Raw genomic sequence first — 18,417 nt, 5'->3', positions numbered from 1 at the left:
AACAGCCTCTTCTTTCTCTCACATCGCTAGATCAGGCAAGCTGGTAGATCCAAGAACAGCCCCTTATCTCTCTCATATAGCTAGATCAGGCAAGATGGTAGATCCAAAAACACAGCCTCTCTTTTGTTTTTACATAGCTAAATCAGGTCGGCTGGTAGAACAAAAACAACCACAGCCTCTCTCTTGTCCTTACACTGCTCGATCAAAAACAACACAAGCCTTCATCACTTTATATACATCATCTCTTTATTACTTGTAGTTTATATTATGTCTTTCATATGCCCAATTATCGAGTGCTACCTACTATTGCATGAAAGAGAATTTACACAACACAGCAGAAGTACAAGAATATCACATTGGAATTGACAACCAGTGCATATTGTCCTCTTCAGATTCGAGGGAGGCTGTTTTTTACCTACAGTGCCAATGACATCTTCCACATTATACACCATTTTGTGAACAAGGCCGTTGAACAGATGAACTTAATGCTTTAATTACTCAGGGATAACTATGTCAAAAATTCACTGTAACAGGTAGCTTTGCTGGAGGATTGTGACAATAACCTGTTACATTGTTAATAATATCTGATGGAATTATCATAAAGGATTTAAAACATTAAAAATATTTTGGGTGAAATAAAAGATAGTTTTGGCATTTTTGCCTTAATATGACAAAGTTATTGTTACAATGTATCAACCGGCCTTGTCACTCTGATTTCATGTTCTTTGTTTGTATTGTATCTTGAAGCAACAACAGTTTACGTCTTACAATCTCATTTCTCAATGTTGATCAAAAATAGAATTTTCTAATCACATCACAAAAGCAATCTTCCTCTCTGGTATCACCCATCACTTAATAACTTAACTAGGACATATGCAAGATATATGCACAATATGCATAAAATAGTAATTTCAACCATTACCGTAAACCGTGATTATTAAAACATCTTGTGATGCAACCAGACTAGAAAAGTAGTTGTTTGGAAAACATCACCACTTAACACTGTAAAACAAACCTTACTAGTACAGATTCCTACAACATCTTATAAATTATTTCATTGTTTATAATAACCATAACAAATATATTCATGATACCACAGTTAAATTGATATTTTGCTATGATTTATTTTTGAAATGTTTTGTACATCAGAATTGACATTTAATCTCACTGTTATGAAACTGGGTTATTGAAGGACTGCAAGTACATACTCAGGTGAACACATGACTATAGAAAGAAGAAGTAATTGACTGTACTATGTTAGCAGACACAAGTATTCATATCACAAGAGATTACATAATTACTTCTCAAATGCAAGATTCAAACAATGTGCAGAGGTCTACAGTAACAAAATAAAGGGAAACAACTCTCACCTAGCCTCATCCTCACAACTGAGGCTTGCATTATCTGTAGGTGACAAATACTTCACTACTACCAACAGAAGTTAATACATGAGTAACATGAATAATAAGATCAAAACAATTTGGATAGATAGTGTTTCATGACCAGAACGTGACGCATTTGGAAATGAAATCATCAGTATTAAGCTGTGCTATACACCTCCAGTGCTACAGATTGATACCTGCAAGAAACCCATGATGCTAATTTGTGAGCAACACAGGCTTCCTGGGCCTGATGGTGGTGTTTTCAATATGAAGCTCCATCTGCATCAACATGGACCACAATGTCATCGTCACACAAACTGATCCTAGCAACACTGACATTATAAACAGATTGGTGGTATTTGGGGGAAGTTTGGGATGTGGTTTCCAGAAATAATGGAACAACTGTCAGTGAGTGGTGAATTAGGCTTGAAGCCGACCAGTTATTTCACTCATATCAATGTCAGCTTAACGTGGAGGAGAGCCCAAAGTGATACAGGTTGTAGACATTCAACACTTTGATGAAACCAAGGAGTGGCTATGGAGCTGACAAACCAAGCATCACAATCAAGGATCGTTACTGAGATGGAATTTAAAATGGCTAATGGGCACAAGTCGTCACAACAAATGACAGCCTAAGATTACTGGGCCTCTCATACTTCGAATGGCTACAAGAGCAAGAGTACATAGTAATATCCATTAATCACAACTACCACTTTGTGAAACTCTACCTGATAACATTATCAAACAGTTCACCTTAGGACTGCCAAGTGTAGGGGCAACATGAACATGAACACCCAAATAACAAACAGCTTTTCTGTCACTGGTATGCCATGACAATGATTATGTATTAAAGATTAAACTGAGTGAATTGGGTTTAATGCCGATTTAAACAGTATCCAGTTTTATCACCATGTGACAGCTTTATGTGGGAGGAAAGCCCAAAGTGATGCAGGTCTCAGACGTTTACCACTTTGGTGAAGCCCACGAGCACAGGTATGGTGCTGACAAACCTAGAATCATAAAAGGGGCGAACCTGGATTCGAAACCACAATCATAGCTTTCTGGCGTGTTCAAAGGACATAACTCTGCACAGTGAATTGCAGCACCTCAGATGATTGGACACCCTGTGCCCCCTCACGTTTATATATTTCAGACTTCATGTCATCTTCCAGTGGGAAGAACTGGCATTTAACAATTTCCAAGTGGGCTTGTGATCCTGCACACTGGCATGATCACTCGTCCTGGGTGACTGTAGAATAAGTGCCCTCACAGGTGCCCCTTAAACAAACACCTTGTGAATTTGTTTCCAGTAAAGATTACTGGATGTCCTTTTAACAAAAATATACATGAAAAGTTGACTGACGAAAGTAACGACAATAAATACTAAAGCGTCAGAGATCATTATAACCTTCTAAGCAGCATGTTCATCGTGATAAAGGTAAAATATCTAATTCAATAGAAGCATCTTGGGTACACAGATATACTACTCCAAAGAAGTTAAAGAACACCTAATTCATTAATATTACTTGTTATTCTGTCATGCCATGAAACATGTAATATGAAGAATTGGGTGTTCTTTAGCTTCTTTAAAGTAGCATATTTTTTAAAATCCAAATTGTTTCATTTTTGTCCAATTTAGATATCATCAGTGTCATGACTACATATATTTGCCCCTTCTATCACTGATCATTCTGAAAGTTCACCTCTATGAAATATGTGATGGACACTGTACAATTTACATAGATTTAAAACTAAGCATGTGCCTGTCTAGTGGGTTGCGTAAGGTAAGCGTCACAATAAGCTATATACAACTGCTATACATTGCTCAGTCCCCAATAATAAATATGAAACAATACATAATGATCTTGAGCATAACAAAAACAAACTTTACACTATAGCACAATTGGGTTGTCTACCAACCCTGCACTCAGCAGAGGTAAACAACGTTGTATCTACACACACAACAACCACTGACCCGACAAACACACAAACTTAGGAACAGAAGATGGAGAGGAGGCTAATGCTTCATCCTAGAGTAATGAACAATTTGTAACTTCTCCAGAGCAGGGTCTTCAAAGTACTACCAATATATTTCAACTGATAAACATGATATTTAAGTTTGTTCTGAGTTTTAGGCTAATCCAAGAATAAACACACTGGACCTGTCTTTCAGAAAAATAAATAAAACCAACTAATTATCAATTGGCATGGACTGAAGAGTAGCGGAATCTTCCCTTTAGGTTTATTTATTCAATAACGTAGATACTCCAGTATTTTCGGTTCACAGAAAATTCATAACTGATTTTCATGCTATATTAAAAAATTAATGTCATTTTGAACAATCATCAGGAATATAACAAAATATAAATAAATCAAATGATAAGCATTATGGTTACTGAAATGAAAATGCTCATGACCATCACTCAAGCAATCTCACCTTTCAAATTAGAATTCATAATTTGTGAGATATTGATGTATAAACTTCAAGTGTATGTTATAGACTTAGGTTACCTGTGTCCATGTCTGACAACAGTAAGAGATAGATGAACATAAAGAGAAGTGACATCAGTCCTCACACATCCGATCAGCTGCAAGCATTCAAAGAACTGACCAATCAGCTACAACATCAACTTGTAATAGCTGGCAAATGAGCTCCATTCAAACTAGTACTGACCAATCAGATTGCAGTTATGAACATAGCAAATTACCCAGCTTGAATACTTGAATGATCTCTGATTGGCTGGAACAAACTGGTGTAAGAGCCAATTGGATGTGTGAAGACGTTGATGATGCTGGGGTCACATCCTGTGATGGTGATGATGACGTGGAGGATGAACGCTGTCGGCAACTGTCAGCTATTGATATCGACACTGCATCGTGCGTACTGCTGTATGCATACAAGCAGTGGACAGTTGGCGCTGGAATGACTGAATTGAAGGCAGAACCAATGCTTGTTAAGATGCCAGCCTGGCTTGTTAACTAGCAGGCGCAGCCCTCTTTGTTGGGGGTCTGATCCGTATTGAGGGCGTTGCGTGGTGTGGCTGGCTTATGCTGTACTCCGGACTCAGCCGCATTCAGGTCCAGGCTGAAATAATCACAATCATTACGATGGCTGTACTGGTACACAGTGTTTCAATATCATTGGTCCCTTGAGAGAAAGGTCATAATACTGTACATTATGAAACATGTCATGTGAGGGGAATCATATTCCCTCAGCAAATAGGGGACTCACCAAAATACTGGAGTGAGTGAGTGAGTGAGTGAGTGAGTGAGTGAGTGAGTGAGTGAGTGAGTGAGTGAGTGAGTGAGTGAGTGAGTGAGTGAGTGAGTGAGTGAGTGAGTGAGTGAGTGAGTGAGTGAGTGAGTGAGAGGTTTTACTCTGCTTTTAGCAATATTCCAGCAATATCGAGGAGAGAGGACACCAGAAATGGGCTTCACGCATTGTACCCATCTCGGGTATGGAAGCTTGGTCTCCAGCGAGCAAACGCCTGAACCAACCACTAAGCTACCCCACCGTCCCCACGAATCATGTTTGGGAGCAGTTCAAAAGTTGATGTTGTATATAAATCTTAAATATTCCTTAACTTTGGGGATGGAGTGGGACATGGTTTAACAGGTCTGTAGCTTTCCATCCAACAAAATCAATCACCATATAACAGCTCTGTTTGTCACATTTTTTTCCTTGAATGGCATTTCCATCTCAGGCAGAGAACTGCTAAATCATTGCGAGGTAGGATTCGTTCGACGTATTACATCCTAAAAGTGTCTTTCATTTGAACAGTATTTCAGTTATATCACAGTGTTATATCAGTTGGATGTTGGTGGAAAGCCCAAAGTGATGCAGGTCTTAAACATTACTACTTTCAACGAGCACGGGTATCAATAGTGCCCTAGACGCAATATCTCTTTCACTTGGACCATTCAGGTTTAATGTCAAGAAGTTATTTTGGTCATATAACTTTTCATTCTGCTAGGTGATAAACTTGCAAGACAACTAAATGATCATGATTCTGGAAGTGATTAGATGTAGACCCTTTTAAAATATATCTTAAAGCAAATCACAGTTGTAATGTATAGTGGGAGAGGATGAGAGAGTCAAAGGACTCACCTGCCATCTTGTATATTCTGGTAGATTTTCTTTGCTGTGTCTAAGAAAGCATCCTCTACATTCTCTCCACTGGAAGGCAAGCAATATTCTCAATATAATACAGAATGCAAGACTTTAAGAGTTTTATCACTTGAAACCATCAGTGTCAGTAAAATTGTAGCATGAATGAATAGGTCACATGACTTGAAGATCAAGTAATGTAAAATTCATATTCTGTTAATATAACAAGGACGTCCTTGAGTTTTCATGCATTCTTAATGTAAGGACCCCTTTATTATAAGGGTTATGACAATGAAACCCCAAATTTCATTTGTAAATTCTAACAATGTGAATACTAACGTTTTAGCACTGCACTCAAGAAACATCAAGCCATTTTCTTCTGCAAACTGTTTGGCTTCCTCGTATGTAACGTCTCGCTGGGCTTCAAGGTCGCACTTGTTGCCGATCAGGAAAATAACCTACAACAGCACATGAACTTTATGTACACCTCTCAAAAGGCAACATGCCATTAAAATAAGCACTAATATTTCACAAACTGGTTTGGGATTGGTGAAATGGCCCTAATAGGAACAATGAATAATTCCCTCTTAGAAGCAGTTACATTTTGACCTCTCTAACCATGATTCAAACCTTTTCCCAACAGGTGTTTTCAAACAAAAACAAGAAATTCTGCTGTTTTCCTTTGAACCCTGACAAGAATGACATGTGATAAAACTTCAAATCCCCATGACAAGAAAGTTTGGTTATTTCCCTTGTTGTGTTATAATATTTTGAGAAATGTGGCAATTTGTTTCTGCCATGAAGAGGCAGACTGCCCTCTGTCTGGACAAGGAGAACTATAAAAGTAGTTACTGTGTTTGGGTTGGTGAGGTTTCTGGCGTCCGTCAACCAACTGCTCAGGTGGTTGTAGGTGCTCCTCCTGAAACATACAACACACTCTCTTGCACATGCGGCCTTACACAGGATGCAAGCTAACTGGAACCAATAACCAGCAAATCTTGTAGGCTAAGGGAAGAAACTCTTCTCAGTGAATTACAGAACTTGCATCACTGGGCAACGGTCGACGGTTTGGATATGACGATCTTGCTTAGAACGAAGGACAACAACTCTACCTGGTGATGTCGTAGACCATGAGTGCCCCGGCCGCCCCCCTGTAGTAGCTGCGAGTGACTGCTCGGAACCTCTCCTGCCCAGCCGTGTCCCAGATCTGCAGCTTGATCTTCTGGCCAGCAACCTCAATAATTCTGACAACAATATGGTTCACATAGATCAACACCATGATGACATTGTTCTGCAACAATTTGAATTAAGGAATATTAATTTAAATTGACCAAATTTCATACTTTCAGTACAATCTCAAAATAACAAACCAGCTATTTGCTACAGCTGACACACATACATAGATTTACCAGTGCTGTGATAGATACAGGGGCTACATAATAACCAATAACCAACTTGAATTGTTTGTAATTTAGGTGATAATGAAATGTGGATGTAATTTTCAAGTCATCTTTTGGGTCATTTGGATCTGCTGGCCTATTTAAAAAATTGAACAATTATAACAAACTTGAAACAAAGGTCAACAAATGAGGTCTGTACCAAAGACTCTTGAGCCTACCAGCCCTGAATGTCTTTTTGAGTCATTTCTGTAACACTTAGAGCTAATGTATGGACTAGAACCATTTGCTCTTGCTATATAGGAAGACATTTTCTAGACTTGGACTTGAAACTAAAGTCACAAACTGCAAAAATTACAATGCACCAACAATACTCTCTGAATATGATTCATGCATCCAGGTTTAGTAAAATCTAAATATTTTTTACATTTGTATACTTGTCTTGCATTACTCCTTAATGCATTTACTGCTTTCTTTTGACAGTAAAATGAAGCTGCATGAGGTCAAGCTGAAAAGAAATTATTCCCATCTGTTGTGCGGAAGACCCACCACACGGCAACCACGATAATGCTGATGTCACATATCTGCAGCTTGAGCGTAACATCTCAAGACACCCTGGGGAGGCAACTCTGCGACTGGTGGGCCACTTAAGACATAGTAATGCAGGATAAGTATACAAACGTAAAAAAAACATTTAGATTTTACAAAATGTTCAACTTATCCTGCAATACTCCTCAATGTATCTGACGGAAATGGAGACGGGCATACAGTGTTCCCTTGCCCTTCATAAACTCAAGTTGACCAATGACACGATGTTTTCCCCATCTAAAGAAATGTTATCAGCTGATCACTGGTAGCACTTAACACCGGAAATGCCAGTCAACAAATCCAAACTAAAGTTCGCATTTTAATCCCATTATTATACTATTTGGTCATAAAAACGAGTTCATTGTATATCTGGACTTAGATCTATGTTCATTCATTTTATTAAAAACATCATTCAAATTTGTTTACATTACTCGGCGAAATTGTGTGTGAAGTGATCAGTAGATCGCACAACTCACAGATATTTACAGCAACCATGGTCAGATTACTGCTTTTGACGCCTTGAATTGAACTTCAGTAGCAAGATAATGGATACATACATGTATATCATAAATGCCATACTTTGACACATGAAAAAGTCATATTTAAGGCAGTTTGTACTTTCAGATGTGATCCTCAAGAAAGCCTTGTTAAAAAGTCCAGATGACCATCACAGCATTCTTGGGTTGAACAGAAACATAACCATTCCGAGCTAATGCTTGCCGCATGATCTGGGGTGCAAAAAGAACACAAGAGAATTTGAAAGGCCAGCTCTGGACTCCGAAGAAATGTCCTTTGGGGTTGGCGAGACATGGTGGAGGCGACCGCTCGGATCTTGTGGAGGACATGCTTACCAAGCCAATGCTCGTAGCATAGAGACCTTCCTAACTGTCGTGCGAAACACTGATAGCTCTGGACAACTGGAAAATTTCAATGGTGTGCTTGGATTGGTGACAACCAGGGGGTCAGAACTGTTTACACCTCTGATGCCTTCCAAGGCCATTGCCCTCAGGTAATGACTTACAAAGAGTGTGTTGGATCTCCAGGAACATCCTGCGCGGGAACTTCAGGCAAGAATTGAGGGGACACTGAAGTGGGAAATTGTCCTTCCTAAAGTAGAGGACCCTTGAACGCCGGCGATAAAAATAATATCATAAATTCTTCGTCCAATGCCAAGACCAGATCCTTCAGCATTGAATACAGCGGAATGGAGGTAGGCTAGGACCAAATTAGTGCTTCGTTTATCCATGCCCAGGCCAAGTGATGGAGTTGTGACGGTCAAACAGTCAAGAATCAAGTAAGGGACTTGGTTACGTCTGAGATGAGTGTCCTTCTCGGGGGAAGATTCGCTGTACTGGCACAAAAGGACCTTCAGATGAGTCCGAGTGGAAGCCATATGATCTGCACACATTATTAGAGGCGCTACGCAGGACGGGTCCATGTTGGGCGCCTGTAACGGCTGAGTCTGCGCCTGCTGGAAGGGCATCTATGTAGATGGGAAACCTGGTGGCAGATCGAATCCCTGACGCACCGGTGCTAGAGCAGGTGATGTGCAGATTCTGAAGGCAGCACAGATGTAGGGATCAACTGAGGCGCCATCGGCTGCTGGAACATGGACTGCGTAAACGTCTGCATCCAGGACAGATCAATGTGTGATGCCTGAGGCGGCGCTTGCTGGAAAGACATCTCTGTAGATGGATAACCAGTTAGAGGTCCGAATCCCTGAGGCGCCAGCACCAGAGGAGGCGATATGCAACTGCTCAGAGGTGCTGACAATAGGTGATGAGCTTGGGTAGCTGTCATCTAGGAGGGGTGGCGCCTGGGTGGTTATGGAAGTGTAGATAGGTGCTGTGCCTGTGTAGTCGTTGGTGCCTGAAGAGGTTCAGGCGTCATCGGAGCTCGGAGCTCTGTCGTCAGCACGTGAAGAGATGAAGGAGAGGTCACGCCCATCAATTAAGGTGACAGTATTCTTCGATACCCCCTGGTACTTCTTGAAAGGCTGCAGGAGAGAAGGAAGAGCAGGGGCTGCACTTAGCAGCTAATGCACATGGTAGCGATGCAATCTAAACACAAGGGGTGAGGATCCCTGCCAGATTTGCTATCGTGGCACTTAATACAACAGGGTATAAATCTGCACTTTAAGCAGAGGTTGTAATCATAATGTGTACAAAACAACAAAGAGATATACAGGCAAATTTAAACCCAAACTCAACAGTTAAAGGGTAAAATTACCCTGTATAAACATGATAAAAGTGAAAAAAGAACACTTTAATATCCACAACTAAAATAGGTTCATACAATATAAAAGGAATTACCAAGCAATAAGCAAAATTAAATGACATGAGACCGTGACCACATGGAGAAATCAAAATGACAATATTTGGAACAATATACGTGATATTTACCATTGTTTACTGTGACTAATAGCCATTTTCAAGCGCAATATATTAATTCAATGGCACAAATACATGGTAAGAAATGAAGTCACAAGCCATAGGAAGTAGAATATAAAACAATGCAAAGGATGTCAGTAGACAGCTTAAACAAGGTCAAACATGACTAGTAAGTCAGTAATGTGCAGATATGTTACATCAGCACTTCTGTGGTTACGTGGGCGCTGTGGTGGGTCTGCCACACAACAGGTTGGAACAATTTTTTTTCCAGCTGGACCTCACACAGCTTTGTTTTCCTGTTAAAGAAATCAGTAAATGCATCAAAGAGTAATGTAGGATAAGTAAACATATATATGATAATACTGCAATTTCCACTTGGGAGGGTACACTCCAGAGCATCTGCTATCACCCATACCTTGTTCCAAACTCCACTCCTATTGTATGAGGGCAGTCTGCCATAACTGAAAAAAACAAAAACACAAGTTGATCACAAATATGAACTGCGCATTTTAGGGTTGTGATAAATAATTCCTGATTGCATTTCTGAATGCCCATATTTCAGTGAAGATTATTTATGTAAAGGACATTCATCCAATCTGAGTACAACATGCAGAGAGTTGTTTCCCCAATGAGCCTGTCACTGGTACTTAATCATACATAAATCGCACATAAATCCCTCACTGACTTTAATACTGGTGGTACCTACATTTCTTTTCTGTGAACTGATGGAGCAAGCAGGATTTGCCAACACCCATGTCACCAATGATGATGTATTTGAAAATATAACTGTAGTTGTACGGGCCGGCGGCCATCTTGACTACTGGTATAACCTGGAAGAAAAGACAGTGTTACCATGGTTACCTTACATCATCGCATGGAAACGGCATCCACATGTCACATGATATTTAACTTACACAGGGACTCAAGACTAGACTACCTTTATGTCAATCAATGGTTAACAGAATATATCAATGACATCGAAGTTTATTTCTTACACCATGCATGAGATACTATGGACCTTATCCATTTTGTCTGCACAGACATAACCATAGCATGCATTTCTCAGGATCATTCGGGACTCTACACCCATTTGCTGATAGTGTTTCAGATTGGTCCATATTTATGCCACATGAACATTGTTTTCCAAACTATCAAAATATCAAACTAATTATCATATTAAGGGAGAAAAGGTGGTGAGGTGATGTAAAATGGGGTTTAACGTCACATCCAAGATTATTGCACTTATATAGCGATGTGCATGTACGTGTGTGTTTGTGTGGCTGCTTGTACTAGTCCGGACTGATGCTGATTTATACTAATAATAGTGCTAGCTCACTGAGATACCATGCCGCAGTTTAACATGAATACCCCACTCAGAACCAAGTATACTGACTCCGAGCCAAAAAGTCCTTGTTTTAGCCCCTTAATGCCGAGAGCCAGACAGGGTAACAACAAGTATCATCTTTTAATGTCTTTTGGTATGATGCGGGTGGGGATCAAACCCCGGACCTTCCGCTCTCCACTAGACCACGGAGGCGTCAGGGAGAAAAGGAAGAAAGAAACTGTGCAGTATGAAATGTCAAAACTATACAGAAATTCGCTGACGTCATTCTGTTTTTCAATGGTTGACATCTTTCTGTATTGTTCTCACCAGTTGCACCAGTATGCACCAGTATGACATTATATCATGTATATTGGGTCAATGACCAAATATCTAAGGTACTGTGTTCCACAGAGCAAAAAGTCTTAACACTATGATTATCATAAATCTATAACTATGATAACACACAGAAGTAACAAGAGACAAAGCACTGAGATCTCTGTGAGAAACAGGGCCTGGTACATGAACAGAATGAATTGTGGACTTCATATTTCTATGGTCCAAAATGTCCATCAGTGCATGTTGTCAGACCATCTGACTGAGCAGGTGATTGATTTCATATTAGCGAAACATTTGCAAATGTAGTAAAAAATATCAATACAGAACAAAACATTTTATGTACCATACCAACAAGATTAGCATTGATGCATCAGTGACTCATTACAGTCAACTGATAATTGATCTATACTGAGTCCTGACATATCTAATCAATGAATTAACACAGAAAATGTTTTGAGATTGACAATTGCTGACAGTAACTAAATAAACAAGATGCTATTGTACATGTTGTCCTTCTATCTCTTTATAGTATAAACACACAGAACTGATGTATGCAATAATTGTGTACTGAAATCACTGCATTTCAATCATTCAAGCAACTGACTTTGAGTGAGTGACTATGGTTTTACTCTTAGCAATATTCCTGCAATACCACGACAGGGGGCACCAGAAATGGGCTTCACACATTGTACCTATTGTGGGAATGGAACCTGGGTCTTCGGCGTGACGAGCAAAGAGTGAGTGAGTGAGTGTGTTGTGGGGAATGGAACCAGGGTCTTTGACGTGATGAGCAAACGATTTAACCACTAGGCTACCCCACTACCCTTCAACTGACTTTAAAGAATGACAGTGTCTGTATTTCTGCAGAGTAACTTACCTAATATGATATAGAAAGATGAATAAATTCTTCAAGCAATCAACACAGCATGTGCAAGTTGAGGCAAATGGAGGACTTGATTTTACCCTTCTGAAATATAAAGAAAGTACATTTTATCATTATATTGAGCGTCTTATTGTACAAAGTTAGTGATTGAAATGAGTGGGAGTCTTGGGGTCCTTGAGGTCCTTATGGTATTTAATCTAGGGGTCCCCCTAAATCTTGAACTTTTAACCTTAGGGTTAGTTTTGAATACTGCAGTTATCATGTCTATTTCGGGGTACTACAAGACATCTTAACATAAATCAGCTCATCTTATCCTTGTTGTAACACATGGCGCCCTGTTTGTCATCATGGCCATAGTGTCTGCTATTACTAGCCTGCCTCAGTTCTTCAGACTGGGATCATTGTCATTGCAGGAATTTATCTATGATTCCAAACAAAGTGTCCTTGGCAGGCAAATTGAGAACAAAATATTATTCCATTAATCTTTTTAAGATATTTCATCTTCCTGTGGCAAGTGCGTTAAATGACAATGAAAGTCCAGTTTCCACCTTTCCAAACTAGGCTGGAATTTTGTGCATAGATTGTGACGCCATCAGTGGCTTTTATGAGTTATGTCCCCTCTATTGACCAATCAGACACCACCTCTCATATCACTTGTGTTTGCTTCGAACAAAATGGCAGCACCCAGTCATGATGATCTGATCGATAGTCAAGATCTCTTATGTAATAAAACAGGTCTTACCACGAATAGTGCATCAAATCACTTGAGCACCTAGATCAGAAACATGAAAAGATTTGGAAAATATCTACTGATGCCCAGTTGACTGTAATCAGTTGCAAATCTTGCAGTCAACGGAAATCTGCGTGTTGAAATCCATGCTGTTTACGAACTGGATGTTTAGTCTGTTACCAAATTTTGATTGGACTATGCACTGGTTTTGGTAACTGTCAACCATGGTCAACTGTGTGAGTGTGCAGCTAAACTTGTCAATGATTGTATCATGTATACTACCTATATACTACTGAACATGCTGGAAAAAACAACACAATTATCATACATGTGCTGTGTAGAGCATAACATATGCAAACAGTGAATTTTGATTATTTTTCCCCAAGTAATGACATTACCTTGAGCACAAAACACCAGAAAAGGGATGTCAACAAATCTGCAATGATGTATGAACAATAATCCTTTATTATTACACTATCTGGTCATAAGTATGCATTGTTTATGTGGCTTTCTGTTTGTAATCTATTATCATGATTATATTAATTTTATTCAAAATTTCATTCATTTTAACAAATGTTATATTTGGGATAACACTTTCTTAGTAAAGTACAGATTCTCGTTCTATTTTGGGGTTGAGTCCCGTCTGGGATTCGAACCCACACTTGCCAGAGTGAGGCACCTAATCGCCAGCACACAAAGTCAGCGATCTAACCCACTCAGCCACTGAGGCTTCCACAAAAATGAAAGTCTGACAACTGGTAGTCTAGATCACGTACTGTGAGTACCCCTCCGACAAGTGTAAATTGGCATGGCTCCCATGGCCGAAAGCTATAAATACACAATGCCATATAGAAAGTGGTCAAATGTAACAAATGTTAAATTTGGGATAACACTTTCTTAGTATTAAAAGTACAGATTCTCACTTTTTGGGGGTTGAGTCCCGTCCGGGATTCGAACCCACACTTGCCAGAGTGAGGTACCTAATCGCCAGCACACAAAGTCAGCGATCTAACCCACTCAGCCACCGAGGCGGGACTCAACCCGAAAAAATTACGAGAATCTGTACTTTACTAAGAAAGTGTTATCCCAAATATAACATTTGTTACATTTGACCACTTTCATTCATTATAGTTCCAATTGTGTGAATTGATTGGCAGATCGCACCAACTCACAGTTATTTACAGTTACCATGATCAGCTTACTGCTATTGATCCAGAAAATGAGTCTTAGTTCAGAGAATACATATATATCATAAATGCCTTACTTTGACAGTCATATTAGTTGTTGTTTGATTTTTATGTTTCAACATTGTTTTCTTGATTGTGAAAACCTAAAACTGTGATTCATCAAACTATTCCATAAGTCACAAGTGCTACGTTTATGATTACTTAAAAAAAAAGAAGAAGTAAAAACAGCACTGAAAATAACAAGATGTCAATAGTGATTTTTTATCACAATTTTCATTGACCAAGTTTGTTATCTCATGTTCATTCCCCTGTAATGATACGATGTAGTTCTTAACTACGCACAATATAAGAAATACCACATTCCACACAAGAAAATATGGTATGCAAATACCTTTACAGTTTAAGACATACAAATACTTAATGAAAATACTGAATAAATAAAAATAAAGCTGGATACAAATAGATACATTGCTTTGTCATTTGCCAAAACATAACTTTCTATATTCCATCAACAAAAAAACATCTTATTCACAACTAGGGCAGGGTGTGTGCCTAGAAATGTTCTGTAACGTCTGCAATTAACAAAACTGCATAATGACATCATATGCTTTTGCTGTTTCATTTAATGTCTAATACCAGTCAGCAACACCTAAGCAACGTCACGACAGCCTGCAAATAGTTAGAGAATAGACCAGATAAAACAGTGATTGATATAATCAGCAACGCCCCATCTGTTGAGGCATGCTGAGACAAGTTCAGACAACCAAGTCACAGAGAATGACCACACGACCCATAAAGTCACCTTTTACGTCAACATTAGGGATCTATTCTACCCTAGACTTCCCATGGGGAGTAAGTGTTATGATGTGAGCCTGTTAATGAGGTGGTAATCATATCAAATAAGCCCATGTAATAAGAAGAGTGCTTAGACAATCACTGTAATTGGTCATTCTGAAAGGAAAGATGAAACATCCCTTCTGTATCATATGTACACTAACTACAATCTGTCTAATTAGCATGCCACAGTGGTTCTGTGCTTATTGCAACCTGTGTCAATGGTTCTTAGCTTTTCGCATATATGTCAAAATTACAATACCATCTTGTCGATACAACAGAAAATTGGTTTTAAATCAAACATGTTAGATACAATAGGGGTAGACACTATTGGCCATTTCCAACAAGTCCTAGGCTCATTTCACTTTTAATTTTCAGACTGGATGCTTATGTCAAATCACCAGATATGGGTGATAAACAACTAGTCACTCTAGATTTTCACTAGCATGCTTACTCTTAAAACCATAGACAAGATGACTTTGTTGTCAGAAATCAAGCAGTAGAAAGCAGACTTAGTTTAAATTTAAACTGTTTCAATAATAGTAACATACCCTTTCTATACTGCTGTGCTGACTGTGAAAAGATCTGTAACATGCACAGGATAATACAGATTGGCACGTAAATTTTCAGGCTTAGTACCAGGCGCTTATAACATGTTTATGGATTACTAACAGGTCAGTCTAGAAGTTGGTCAGGTGTGCTTAATGGAGCAGGGCGTTTATGATGATTATGGTAGGTCAGTTTTAGAGGTGAGGCAAACACAACAGAATTCATTAGCCCTGTACAGAGACACCACCCATGACAGTTTCAATAGCAGTTGTTTACCAGTTTGCATGGCAGTATAAGATTGGCATGGCCTCCAAAACTGCACTTTTGAAACCTGCAGTTTCTTGTTAACCAAACTAACCTACAAAGCATTCCTTTGAGTCTTTGTAATTTTTTATGATTCTGTCAGAGGTGAAATGATCTTATAAGGTATTCTACTGGTTCAACATTAATTTGTTTCATGATTATCATGTCAGCATGGTCAATGGAGTGGAATTGTGTTTGACAACAAATATGATGGAAACATTTGAACACAGTAAGTTAACTCATAACACAAATAATAATTATTACATCTTTCAAACATGTATCAATGGTGATTTAATTATGAATCAGCATGAATAAGTATGATAGATGAAGGTACTTTATCTGGCAGACTTCAACAATATGCAAAAGACATTCTGACATGTATACATGAGCATAAATCTCTTAGAACATGTTGCAGATCATTTTATTCGAAAGGGAAAAATATTACAAGCTAATAGCAGTTGAAGCCAATAATGGGCAATATGGTATTATTCTTTAAGCAATAGTTTTGTTAATGGAATCTCTAACAGTCAGGGGCAATAGCCACTGATGTCTGAAGATTGTCCATTAAAAATATTTGAGGCCTTTGAGACTAAATCAAACAGTGTTTGGATTGTGATTTACAGTACATTTATTATTTTATTTAGATAACTATGGTTAAGATGGATAAGGAAGAGGCAGAAAATACAATTCTAAACATTTCATGGACTTGCCTAGTTCATAAGACAGGTAGCATTAACTTACAGGTCTACACAGGTAATTTTTATCCACACACATACAAAATAACTCATATCAATTATCATTATAAACCGATATATCATTATCATACTTCTGAGTGTATATACATATTGAGATTCATTTTCAAATGGATGTATCAAGACAACTGACACTTAGTAACACACAGCTGTCATTCCAACAAGGTCAAGGGAGATAAGGCTGTATACTACAGCTAGGTTTTAATTGCAGCAAGGGCAACACCCCCTAACGTGTGAAACAGTAGACTCATCAAGAAACGGCACTGGGCCCCTAAATAATAAAACCAATAATATATTTTTAACAGTGTAAATAACATAAAGTGTTGTATTCTAATAAATGTGAAAGAGATCAAAGTTCCATGTCACCACTGGACTTCCATTCTAATTATGCTTGTGACTCACGAGATCTGCCGAAGCAGACGCCACGCTATTTCCATCGTGTCACAAAACAAACAGTTGTCGAAAACATTTCAATCAGGGTCATCAAAATGATACTCGATAGTTTACTCGTATATCCCTTCATCCCAACTCGGACACATATAAACGTAGTAGAAATCCAGAGAGTAGACAGCTCAGTATGTGTACTTACTGAAACTTTACTTCCTATTTACATCAACAAACACGAATTTTGCACCACCTCTCCATCTGCCTTGCCCAAATACAAGGACACAAACCAAATGATTAAGTGTTATACCACCCACCCGCAAGTCTTATATGTCGGTATACATTCTAACTGCGTCATTCCATTGGGTAAACTTACGTAAAATGGAGAAAAAAGACAAGTAATGCTTCAGTTTCGATCTCTCTTTCCTTAAGATATCACAAAATGGCGTCGGGCAATGTTTTCGATGGGTTTACCATGCCATCTAGCGGCAGACAACTCAAGGGAAGTAACTCTGTCAGGTAGTGCATTTCTAATGCGGAGGAGCCTGTTCCACACTGTAACATAGGCTAACGATAGTCATAGTACCAAGATCGCTTTGAGGAACAGGACCAGCTGGCTAACTGCTAAATCAGTCACAATCAAATCTGTATATCGTCTCATGTGATTTGAAATGAAGAAATAATACGGAACATGAATATGCGATTCGAAAGCTGGCCATAGCTTTGCTTTTCAAAACAAAGTAGATCTTTTACACATAATTCCATTCTCAAGTTCCATTTCTGTGTATATGCTCGGTCGGTATGTCAAAAGATTTACAGAGCCTTATCCCGAAAAAGAGATAAATACTTTTCAGCTTCAAATGCAGTTGGACAATACCCCTTATTGACATTACCTCACAACAGATTTATCTAAGAAACGTATCGACGTATATGTATGTATGTATGTATGTGTGTGTGTGTGTGTGTGTGTGTGTGTGTGTACAGGGAGTCTTTATAACAGCACTTCATTCATTCCGTCACATCATGTTTTTAGTTTCATTTTTTTGCACACGCACAAACACACACACACACACACACACACACACACACACACACACACACACACACACACACACACACACACACCTGATAATATTTCACCTGAGCATTGCTTATTTTATGGTGTCTGTATGTTAAAGTCAATGTGCAGAATTACTACAATTTTTACTTAGGCAATTTATTAAACGCCTAAATTTACATATTTTTTTTTACAAATTGACCATTTATTTTA

General features: G+C 38.7%; 1 protein-coding gene across 2 annotated transcripts; it reads right to left on the bottom strand.

The window, feature by feature from the left end:
- Positions 1-224: 224 nt before the first annotated feature.
- On the bottom strand, positions 225-17,633 carry LOC124142461 (ras-related protein Rab-14). Of its 2 annotated transcripts, none has more exons than XM_046510936.2 (9): positions 17,524-17,633; positions 12,403-12,492; positions 10,572-10,695; positions 10,281-10,326; positions 6,603-6,734; positions 6,343-6,409; positions 5,830-5,948; positions 5,491-5,559; positions 225-4,467 (listed from the first exon to the last, which is right to left on the bottom strand). In XM_046510936.2, the coding sequence occupies exons 3-9, from the start codon at positions 10,675-10,677 to the stop codon at positions 4,362-4,364; spliced, it is 645 nt and encodes a 214-aa protein (XP_046366892.1). In that variant the 5' UTR covers positions 10,678-10,695; positions 12,403-12,492; positions 17,524-17,633; the 3' UTR covers positions 225-4,361. The 2 variants fall into 2 exon arrangements, with proteins under 2 accessions (XP_046366892.1, XP_048244885.1); XM_048388928.1 differs by lacking the exon at positions 17,524-17,633 and adding an exon at positions 15,711-15,729.
- Positions 17,634-18,417: the final 784 nt, after the last annotated feature.

Source organism: Haliotis rufescens, unplaced genomic scaffold, assembly GCF_023055435.1.
Source record: "Haliotis rufescens isolate VD_foot unplaced genomic scaffold, xgHalRufe1.0.p SCAF_8, whole genome shotgun sequence".
NCBI lineage: Eukaryota > Metazoa > Mollusca > Gastropoda > Lepetellida > Haliotidae > Haliotis > Haliotis rufescens.
Note: the sequence above shows the minus strand (reverse complement) of the source record. Positions and strands in the feature narration are given on the sequence as shown.

Coding starts and splice junctions, on each gene's coding strand:
- LOC124142461 (XM_046510936.2), bottom strand. CDS start 10,677: ATGGCCGCCGGCCCGTACAACTACAGTTATATTTTCAAATACATCATC. Junction 10,327..10,571: donor TCAGTTCACAGAAAAGAAAT/GTAGGTACCACC, acceptor TGTTTTTTTCAG/TTATGGCAGACTGCCCTCAT. Junction 6,410..6,602: donor ATGGTCTACGACATCACCAG/GTAGAGTTGTTG, acceptor TGTATGTTTCAG/GAGGAGCACCTACAACCACC.